Below are 10,491 nucleotides of genomic sequence, written 5' to 3'. Positions count from 1 at the left end.
ACTTCAATCTTTTCCCGACTTGGTATCCTTGGCAACCTTGGCCACTTCTTTGATTGTGGCCTTCCATCCGTTGGGGCATTGTTTGATGCCGTGCCCTTTTTGGCCGCACTTGACACATAGGCCAGACGCACGGCAACGGTCCCTTTCCTCCGGGGTGACATAGTTGGGATCCTCTGATAAACGGACCCTGGTGGTGGTAGTGGAGGTGGTTGTGGTGACTGGGGACTTGGTTGGTGCCTTCTTGGGGCGGTTCTCCTTGTTTTCCCAACAAGTGTTATCAATTTTGATTGAGGCAGCAAATATAGCCTCAAGATCATTGTCTGGGATATTGTCCTTAGTGGACAGGAGTTCCTTCACCTTCCAGTGAAGACCGCGTGTAAACTGGGCAATGTACGCCTCAGTGTTCCAATCAAGTTCCGCCATGAGATTGCGGAACTTGGTGACGTACTCAGACGTGGTGGTTGTCTGAGTAAGCGCGGCAATCTTCCTGGCGGCGGCCCGTTTAGCATCCGGGTTGGCAAATGCCTCTTTGAATTTGGCCGTTAAGGCCGGGATGGTAGTTGGGGGGTTCCCTTTGCCCTTGATGATGGTGCCAATGATAGGAAGGGCCCAATTGGCAGCCTTGTCAGTCATGTGATAAAGGATCCACACAACCATCTGTTCTTCCTCATTGAATTGGTCTTGATGAAGCGCAACCCACAGCAGCATTCAATCTAGCCACTGGGTTGCCTTTTGTCCCCTGGAGTCTCCCTTGTATGGGTCTGGGAGCTCCATTTTGGGCCGCTTTACGCTGGACCCTGAGTTGAATGGGGTGAGGGAGCTGAGGCTCCGCTTAGGCGTGTCGCAAGGCTCCTTTTTGGCTTGCCTGGGTTCCTCTTCCTCTTCTGAGTCAAAGCCCGTTCCTCTCAATGGGCGGAAGGGGGCCTTGAGTCCAGGCCTAATTGTTCCTGGAGTGTTGGCTTCCCCTCCTGCGTGTGTAGGAGGGGTGATAGGCCCAGTCAATGGGCCAGGCTTGGCTTGGACTCCGCCCTGATCTGTGTTGCCAACAAGGTTGGCGGTTTCCTTACATATGGCTTTGAGCTCAGAGAGCTGTTGGCCTTGAGATTGGATTTGGGCCTGCAAGGACCTGACTTGGCTGGTAAGGGCGTTGATAGCCTTGAGGAGAGTGGTAATGGTTGGCTCCGGTTCCATTCCGGACATGTCTCGCGTAGCGGGAGATGTGCTGCAAGAGGGTGGTTGGGAGTGGGTTGGAACGGAACGTTGAGAGGCGCAACTAGAGGGACGGGAGTAAGGGTGTGGGACGCCAGAGCGTGTGGTGGGAATATTGGAGACAGTGTGGGGAGTAGAGGTGCCTGATACAGGACTTATGAGCGGTTTTTACACAGTATGTATGCGCTAAGCCCTTGCGTCAAAAACCTAGCGTTGGACAATCCCTACAACAAATCAACAGATCTGGCAATCGTGATATGAGCGGGTTTTTTGCAAGCGGGTTCTTCAGCTGTCTAGGGCTGCTAACTGCAGAGTTCCGGCAAAACTCGTGGTATACGGGGGATTAGAACTCGTCTGCCTTATAGCAATTTGGTACTACATGGGGGTGGGGGACTTTTGATTATTCTGTCCCGCAAGGTGGCCCCAATCACGTGATTTCCCTTGTGCTAGTACAGGGAGTCTTCTCCTTGTTGATCAAGCCTACAACAAGTCAATTTTACAATGTCATACACCACTGTAAGGTGGGTACACGCTGATGAGAGCAGGCGCTTAAGGCCGTACTAATACAAGCAACTTATGTAATCTATCTCAATAGGCTATACTACTACCGCTTAAGGCGGTCCTCAACTAATCACTGATGACAAGGGGGCCTTAGGCCTGGGAGGTGTGGTGAGTGAAGTAAGGGGTGAGCACTTCTGATACTACTGGGGGCCGGCTACTTAGCTGGCTGGGTACCTTCTCTAATGAATAAGAGACAAGGTAAAATCAACTTGGGGTTTCCAAGCAATTTTCCTGTTGTATATATAAGCAAAGCATACTATCTACATGGTCTGTGCGCGTGAGAGAAAGAAGTATAAGTGACAAATGGGAAGCGTGCTGCGGGCTGCGCAGAAGCGTGGATTTCTCCTAAGCGCCCTTGGCACAGCATCTCGGCGCAGCATCTCGGCATGGTAAGCGCTGAGATCACGTGACTGAAAAAACAAAGATATTGAGTCCGTAAAAAATAGTAAAAATATTAGAAAAAAGAGGAGATTCCAATGGTATAGTTTAGGAGTTTATAACACTTGGCATACAGGACAGCATTCAACCCATTCTTTTGCTGAGGACTTCATGCCAGGCCACCAGTAGGACCTGCTGATCAGTTCAAGTGTCCTTTGTTGTCCTGGGTGACCCGCCAGTGGGGCGTTGTGGAATTCTCTTAGTAGTTGTTCCTTAAGGGGCTCTGAGTCTGGTACCACCAGTTTCCCACGGTACCATAGAAGGTCCTCTTCCCAATCATAATCCCAATAGGCTTTCCAAATGGAGGGGGGCGCGTTATCTACATCTTCTGTGAGGAATTGGATGATGGGCTCTAGGGATGGATCTTCCCTGAGCTTAGAGCGGATTTCTGTGACAATCTCTACTTCTTCCTCTGAAGTATTGGCAAAGACTTCTGGCTGTAACATGACTTCCAGTTCTGTGGGGAGATTTATATAATCCAATCTCCTGGACAAGGCATCTGGCTTCCCTGACTGCTTCCCTGGGCAATAGTGAATTTCAAAGTTGAAATCACTCAGGAAAACTTGCCATTGTGCGTGTCTTTGGTTGAAGGTCTGTGCCTGCATCCAGTATTCCAAGTTCCAATGGTCAGTGAACACTTGTATTGGTCTTTCTGTTGCTTCCAAGAAGATGCGCCATTCCTCCAGTGCCTTGATAATAGCTAGTAGCTCTTTATTGTGCGTGTCATAGTTGGCTTCAGCGCCTGAGAAGGACTTTGACATGTAAGCAACTGGGTGGAGACAATTGTCCTCCCCTTGTTGGCTCAGGATAGCTCCCATGGCTACCCCTGATGCGTCAGTTTCTAGGTAGTAGGGGAGATCTGGGTTGGAGTGGACAAGAACTGGTGATTTGGTGACAAGGGACTTCAATTCCTGAAACACAGCTTCCTCTGGATTGCCCCATGACCAAGGGGTTTCCTTTTTGGTGAGGTTATGGAGGGGTTGTGCCACAGAGCTGAAATTGGGAATGAACCGCCGGAGGTAGTTAACAAAGCCTAAGAAGGCCTGCACCTGTTTGATGGTCCTTGGGGTTGGCCACAAGGTGACAGCTTTGATCTTTTTCTGGTCCATTGAGAACCCTGCTGGAGAGATGACAATTCATAGATAGTCTACTGTTGTTATGTGGAAGTGACACTTCAACAGTTTGCAGAACAACTGGTTCTTCATTAACCTAGATAAGACTTCTCTGACGTGGAGCAGATGTTCTTCTGGTTTTTCTGAGAAGATGAGGATGTTGTGTAGGTAAAATTACCACTGTTACGTCAATCAGGTCTCTAAACAGGTCATTCATAAAATGTTGGAATGCTGCAGGGGCGTTTGTGAGACCAAACGGCATGACTAGGTATTTGAATAACCCATATTTGGTGCGGAAGGCTGTCTTCCATTTGTCACCTTCCTTGATCCAGATGTTATTATATCCCCATCAGAGGTCCAGTTTTGTGAACATCTTTGCCTGCCTTAGTTTGGCCATGAGGTTGTTTTGCCGTGGTAAGGGGTAAACGTTTTTATGGGTCACGTTGTTGAGCTTCCAATAATCTACAACCAGCCTAAGGGAACCATCTGCCTTCTTTACAAACATGACTGGGGCGCCTGCTGATGAAGTGCTGGGGCGGATCTTGCCCATTGCTAGTTCTTCATCAATGTGTTGTTTCAGGGCTTTGGATTCTGCGTCTGTCATGCCGTAAATGGGGCCAGGGGAGCTTGGCATCTGGTAGGAGATCTATGGCTATGTCATATTCCCTATGGGGGGGCAGAACCTTGAATTCTTCTTTGCCAAAGACTTTGGCAAATTCATGGTATTGTGTGGGGAGGTCTGCCAAGGGATTGGGATTGGCTTCTTCTTTGGAGGCAATTTGTATTTTCAGGGAAGGTAACTAGTCCCTGTTGCCAATCAATGAGGGGAGCCTCTGCTGTTAGCCACGTCATGCCTAAAATTGCTGGTGTATTTCCAATGGGACAAACTAAGAAGGGGATAGTGTGTGGATGGCCATTGGCCAAGACCGCAAGTTGAACCTGGTGCCATATACAACCAGTCTGGGATAGGGTACCATCTAACATTCTCACAACTTGTGGATTTTCAAGCTGGGTTTTTGGGATTTTAAGTTTTTCAACAATCAAGGGGGAGATGAAGTTGGATGTGGCTCCTGAGTCCACTAAGGTTTTTAATTTTTCTGTTGGGAAGTTGTGCAGTTGTAAATCAATGAATAAGAGGGGCTTTTTATTCAAATCTAGAGCCACAGATACAAATTCACAATCCAATACATGCACATCTAATTTGGCCAGGGGCTTGACGGTAGTCCTTGGCCTCAATCTTTTCCTGACTCAGTATCCTCTGCCACCTTGGCCATTTCTTTGATTGTTGCCTTCCAACCATTGGGGCACTGTTTGATGCCATGGCCCTTCTGTCCGCATTTGACACATAGGCCAGAGGCGCAGCAGCAGTCCCTTTCCTCCAGGGTAATGTAATTGGGATCCTCAGATAGACAGACCCTGGTGGTAGTGGTGGATGAGGAGGTGGTTGTGGTGACTGGGGCCTTAGTGGGAGCCTTTTTTGGGCAGTTCTCCTTGTTCTCCCAACGGGTGTTATCAATCTTGATCAAGGCTGCAAATATGGCCTCAAGATCATTGTTGGGGACATTGTCCTTGGTGGACAGGAGTTCTTTGACTTTCCAATGGAGGCCGCGCGTGAATTGGGCAATGTACGCCTCTGTGTTCCAGTTGAGTTCCGCCATGAGGTTGCAGAATTCTGTGACATACTCAGACATGGTGGTTTTCTGAGTCAGCACAGCAATTTTCCTGGCAGCAGCCCATTTGGCATCAGGGTTGGCAAAGGCCTCTTTGAATTTGGCCATTAAGGCTGGGATGGTGTTGGAGGGTTGCCCTTGCCCTTGATAATAGCCCCAATAAGGGGAAGTGCCCAGTTGGCGGCTTTGTCTGTCATGTGGTACAGGATCCACACAACCATCTGCTCTTCCTTGTTGAACTGATCCCTGTGAAGGGCAACCCAGAGAAGCATTCAGTTGAGCCATTGGGTGGCCTTTCTTCCCCTGGTATCACCCTTATAAGGGTCCAGCAATTCCATCTTGGGTTGTTTTACAGACAACCCAGAGTCAAACAGGGTGAGGGAGCTTAGGCTCCTAGGCGTTCCCCAAGGCTCTTTTTTGGGCCTCCTTGGCTCCTCCTCTTCTTTGGAGTCAAACCTTGTTCCCTGCGTTGGTTGGAAGGGGTCCTTGAGTCCAGGCCTAACCGTGCCTGGAGTGTGGGCTTCCCCTCCCATGTGGGTAGGAGGGGTGACAGGCCCAGTCAATGGGCCAGGCTGGGTTTGTCCTCCCTGATCCTTATTGCCAAGGAGGTTGGCCGTTTCCTTGCATATGGCCCTGAGCTCAACAAGCTGCTGGCCTTGTGATTTGATTTGGTCCTGCAAGGACCCAACTGTGGTGGTGAGGGCTGTGATAGCCTTGAGGAGAGTGGTAATGGACGGCTCCGGTTCCATCCTTGACAAGTCTTGCAAAGTGGGAGATGTGCTGCAAGAGGGTGGTTGGGAGCGGGCTGGAATGGAACGTTGGCTGGAGCGGCTGGGAGGACGGGAGTAGGGGTGAGGGACGCCAGAGCGTGTGGATGGAATGGTGAAGACAGCGTGGGGGAGTGATGCCTATATCAGGACTTATGGGCAGTTTTTGTGTAGTGTGTGGGCGCTAAACCTTTGCGTCAAGCACCTAGCGTTGGATAGTCCCTACAACAAATCAACAGATCTGGCAATTGTGATATGAGCAGGTTTTCTACAAGCGGGTGTTTCAGCTGACTAAGGTTGCTAACTACTGTGTTCTGGCAAAACACATGGTATGCAGGGGATTAGAGCCCGTCTGCCTTATAGCAATTTGGTACTACATGTGGGTGGGGGGTTTTTGATTATTCTACCCCGCAAAGTAGCCCAGATCACGTGTTTTCCCTTGTGCTAGTACAGGGGGTCCTCTCCTTGTTGAACAAGCCTACAAAAAGTCAATTTTACAATGTTGTACTCCACTGTAAGGTGGGTACACGCTAGTGGGTTGGGCGCTTGGGGCCATACTACTACAGGACACTGCTTATCTAATCTATACTAAGGCTATACTAATGGTGCGTAAGGCACTCTACAAACTTCTACTGCTGACGGAGGGGGCTTAGCCTGGGAGGTGTGGTGAGTGAGCTGAGGGGGGTTAACTGCTAAACTACTGAGGGCCGGCTACTTAGCTGGCTGGGGGTTGTCCTCCTCAATGGAATGAGACAAGGTAAAATCAACTTGGGGTGTCCAAGCAATTTTCCTGCTGTATTTATAGAAGAGAGCACACTATCTACATGGTCTGTGCTTGTGAGAAAGGAAGTACATGTATGAAATGAGAAGCGTGCTGCGGGCTGCGCAGAAGCGTGGATTTCTCCTAAGCGCCCTTGGCATGGCATCTCAGCGCAGCATCTTGGCATTGTAAGCGCTGAGATCACGTGATTGAAAAACAAAAGATATAGAGTCCGTAAAAAATAGTAAAAATAATAGAAAATTCAGGCAATTCTAATGGTATAGGTAAGGAGGTTGTAACAGTTGGCAATATTTGATAGCTATCTCATCAAAGTAAATAGTAGGTCAAAATACTGGTAATAAATAATGACTTGCCCAAGTAATGCAGCCAAAGCATTGATGGAAAACTGTGGCAAAGGTTATCTCATGTTTGCCACCACCGTGCCAATTGCTGCTTGTATTTTTGAGGTTGTAGTTGAGGTGCTCACCAGAGTATGTCCAAATTTGTGACATTGGGCCGTATCTTACAATCTGCTCAGGGAGATGAGAGCTGCCATGATGGTTTGGGCGCATTTGCTCAACACCATGCAGCTATTAAAATATTGCTGTAAGCGTATCAACAAATAGAGTAGAAGATATTTTTGCCCTACCTTGGCTGTTTGTGCTAAGTACTTAATCAACCTCTCTTTGCCAATCTTGATTGACTCACGCCTGACTGTGCAAGAGCATAAATGTTTGATAGCTGTCAATAGAAGAAGTATTCTGTCTGCGTCCTGCAACCTCCAAGAAATAAACCCGCGTTGCTCAGCATCAACCTCCTTGGTTTGTTCCAAATTAGCAACATCACAAGCATCCAAAGGTAGATCTGAGTTGCTATCACCAGACTGATTACCAACTTGAGTGGTATGTTGTTGTTTTTGAGGGTGTGTAGTTGGATTGGTGTTTGTTAAGGCCTGCTGCTGGGCTTTTGCAGCGTTACAAGTCACTTTGTCACCTTTTCTCAGCTTGGCTTTCTTCTTTTCCTCTGCTTCTTTGAGTTTTGCCCATGCCTTGTGTGTTTGCTGCTCTACACTGCTGATATCAACTTTATCCCATAGAATAGGAATCTAGTGGGCAAATGAGAGTAGAAATATAATGTACAATAGAAACATACTGCTATTGGAAGGTCAATTGTTGCCAGACTTTGGAGAGGATTGGAAGTCAAGGATCCGGCTGAACTTGTTCCAATACCAACTGGCAGTTGCCCACAGTGTCTGGGTTGTATTGTCTGTATGAGTAATACTGAGTAAAAGAACCAAGCAACAATAAGCAAAACACTTGCCAAATCAATCATGTTCTGAAGCTCCTTTAACTCTTTTCCCTGTTGTAAGTGATCCATTTCCACCCATATCTTATGAAACTGAAAATCTACAAGGCCTAATGGCATACAAATCTATCAGTTTGAGTCATACAAAAACGTTTTAAGCTCACCCAGGAATAAACAGTGCATAGGGTCAACTATAACCATAGTGGAAGGATCCCAGTATGGTAATAGCAACACACACTGTACCGGTAGCCACCAGGCTTGTCCTTCTGGAAATCTGCAGATATGAAGTTTTCTTTCTGCGTTTTATTAGGCAGCAGTTTGTATGCCTTGGATGCGCATTTATGCTCCTTTCTGGATCTACGCGGAAACTCTATGCAGGGTGAGCAATGTTGTTGGCTCAAAAATAGGAAATAGCTTACTTTTGTTGTATCTATTGAACTCCTTATGCAAGCACCAGCACGCAGTACATGGATATCAAGCACCTGTGCCAGGAAACCCACCAACCTTCCGTGCGGCAGGCGTATTGCAAGCACATGCAACTAGAGCAGCAAAGACCACTTCCAGTGTTCCGTCTATAAAACCTTGCTATCAGCGCTGCAAATCGAAAGGTATATTGCAGGTGCCACATACCAGGATGAGTTATAGACATACCCTCCTTCCAGAGTTCAAGTAACTCAGAAACCATTGGCTTCAAGAAGTTATTTATTGTGTTGACATTTGGCTCATGTGGGCCAGGTGTTACCCCAACAAGAATTTTGTTTTCTGGCCGGTTTCTGAACAGGAAACAAAGTTAGACAACATTGTCCAAACAAATTGGGGTGTACGTACCGAAGATCAGGTGGAAGGTTAGCTATGCACATGCTGATAGCACCCATGGAGTACGACGCGGCACCCTGCCGTGTAGCAGGTGAGAAGCTATACAGCCATGAAGATCATCCGCAGAATCTGGGAACAAGATATATGTACATACCCGTCGCACATCAAAATGAGTCCGATGTTGTGAGGGTTTTCGAAAAACTTGGTATCACCCTTCTGAAAGTTCCGCCAGAGCTCACCATCTTGAATATCTTTGAGTACGTCGTCTGGTTTGCCTTCTCTCCTAAGGTATTCCCGGTGCTTATTGATAGCTTCCAAGATTCCAGGACGTTCAAGTATTGACTTCAACTGACGCTTCACAGAGCCAAATGCATATTGTAGGATTGGCGTGTAGCAATAGGTGACTTTACGTGAACCACGGTGCCGAATTGTCTTCTGTCGAGTGATTAGTTTTTTACATTTGACGCATGTGTGTGGTTTGTCCAACTCCATTGTCAATAGTACTCTAAGGACCTGGCAGCTGAAATCCGGACATACAGCGTAGACATTCATAATGTCGGGAGGATCGCCGGCATGTCGCTGTAGTGTCTCCAACGTCATTGGTAGTCGATGCGCTGTAGTTGTAGTGATTGAGCAATATGTTGGTCACGAAATCATACGGAACTCACCTGGGTTCGACTCAGAGCCACATTGTAATAGGCCTTTCTCCAGACACATATTGATTGTTTTCAGGAAAGCTTCTGCAGCCGTAACTGTTAGGTTACCGTCGCTCGAAAATTTGAGTAACAGATCTTTGAATACACGCAGCCCATCAGGTAACTCGCTGCGATCCATCGGAGTGTCAATGTTGGGCTCTTGTGCTGTTTCTTCATTCAACTCCAAATTTGGAGCGTCAGGGGTAAGCGGGACCTGTAGAATATCAGACCAACATGCAGCATACCCACCTAGGAGATATTACTCACCTGAGGCGCCTCGTCTTCAAGATTGTTTCCTATCTGATCTATATTCAGCCCAACGGTGGGCAAGGCCGCTTGAGAGTTTGCTGGAGATATAGGGAGCAGGTCATCAAGTTCCGGGTGCGAATCCGTGTCTGTCTCGATATCGGCTGCTTCACCAGACGTGTAGCCCAAGTCAGAAGCCCAATCCATTTCAGGATCGTATATTGGGGTCTGGGGGGCAGTCTCAACTCCGAAGTCACTGTTATCGTCAAGCTCTAGGTCACTCTGGAAGGATTCTTGATTCAACGCGCCATAGTCGAATGCTTCGTGATTAGGCAGACCCCAGGTTGGCAGAGTTGTATCATCGTCGTCGTGATGGTTTTGAGGTGGCGGCGGTTCGAGGTCAATATCCAGATCATCTTTCAGAGTTGAGGCATTGAGAGAAGGAGGCACCGGATCCGCTGATACAGAAGTGCTAGGTCAGAAGCCAAGAGCTACGTCTTGTTCGTGCGCCGCCTGCCGCCAATGCAAACTGTCAATTCGATCAATGCATCGCCGACGTGTACGACGAGAAACTATTGCTTCTTGAGTATGAACCGTGCATCGAGGATCACAAGGCCCATTTTCCTAATATTTTCAAGTGTTTAAAAGGCAAATAGTTTAGACAATCTATTGATTCACATACCGACACCGGGCCCATCCTTCACAAATTATCACCGCAAATGCAGAGTGTTGTAAGCGAACCAGTGTGTTTAGGGAGATGATATCGTTGTATTTGAGCACGTAGTACAGATTTAACGTATACACGAGACTGGACGAGGGTTTTACTAGAGTCCCAGTCGTCGACAGGCCCATCGGCACTCTAGTAGCCCGATAATTCATGCTTACCAACACCATCCGTTCCCCGGTGGTACG

At 47.8% G+C, this 10,491-nt stretch overlaps 4 protein-coding genes across 4 annotated transcripts; all 4 read right to left on the bottom strand.

Annotated features, from left to right (window-relative positions):
• Positions 1-3: 3 nt before the first annotated feature.
• On the bottom strand, positions 4-633 carry RhiXN_02407 (Retrotransposon-derived protein PEG10; the record flags this gene model as incomplete). The annotated part of the gene is made up of 1 exon (XM_043322226.1): positions 4-633. The coding sequence occupies one exon, from the start codon at positions 631-633 to the stop codon at positions 4-6; it is 630 nt and encodes a 209-aa protein (XP_043188049.1).
• Positions 634-708: 75 nt separating this feature from the next.
• RhiXN_02406 (uncharacterized protein) lies at positions 709-1,200 on the bottom strand (the record flags this gene model as incomplete). Its single annotated transcript, XM_043322225.1, has 1 exon — positions 709-1,200. One exon carries the CDS (start codon positions 1,198-1,200, stop codon positions 709-711), a length of 492 nt encoding a protein of 163 aa, XP_043188048.1.
• A 1,064-nt stretch (positions 1,201-2,264) lies between these two features.
• RhiXN_02405 (uncharacterized protein) lies at positions 2,265-3,317 on the bottom strand (the record flags this gene model as incomplete). Its single annotated transcript, XM_043322224.1, has 1 exon — positions 2,265-3,317. One exon carries the CDS (start codon positions 3,315-3,317, stop codon positions 2,265-2,267), a length of 1,053 nt encoding a protein of 350 aa, XP_043188047.1.
• Positions 3,318-3,669: 352 nt separating this feature from the next.
• On the bottom strand, positions 3,670-10,431 carry RhiXN_02404 (Retrotransposable element Tf2 protein; the record flags this gene model as incomplete). Its single annotated transcript, XM_043322223.1, has 17 exons — positions 3,670-3,954; positions 4,004-4,120; positions 4,209-4,532; positions 4,586-5,293; positions 5,344-5,821; positions 7,226-7,258; positions 7,312-7,622; positions 7,670-7,783; positions 8,327-8,394; positions 8,453-8,595; positions 8,651-8,737; positions 8,793-9,073; positions 9,176-9,252; positions 9,307-9,547; positions 9,601-10,051; positions 10,174-10,203; positions 10,262-10,431. The coding sequence occupies 17 exons, from the start codon at positions 10,429-10,431 to the stop codon at positions 3,670-3,672; spliced, it is 3,918 nt and encodes a 1,305-aa protein (XP_043188046.1).
• Positions 10,432-10,491: the final 60 nt, after the last annotated feature.

Source organism: Rhizoctonia solani, chromosome 16, assembly GCF_016906535.1.
Source record: "Rhizoctonia solani chromosome 16, complete sequence".
NCBI classification, from domain to species: domain Eukaryota; kingdom Fungi; phylum Basidiomycota; class Agaricomycetes; order Cantharellales; family Ceratobasidiaceae; genus Rhizoctonia; species Rhizoctonia solani.
This window is presented reverse-complemented; position numbering and strand designations above follow the sequence as displayed.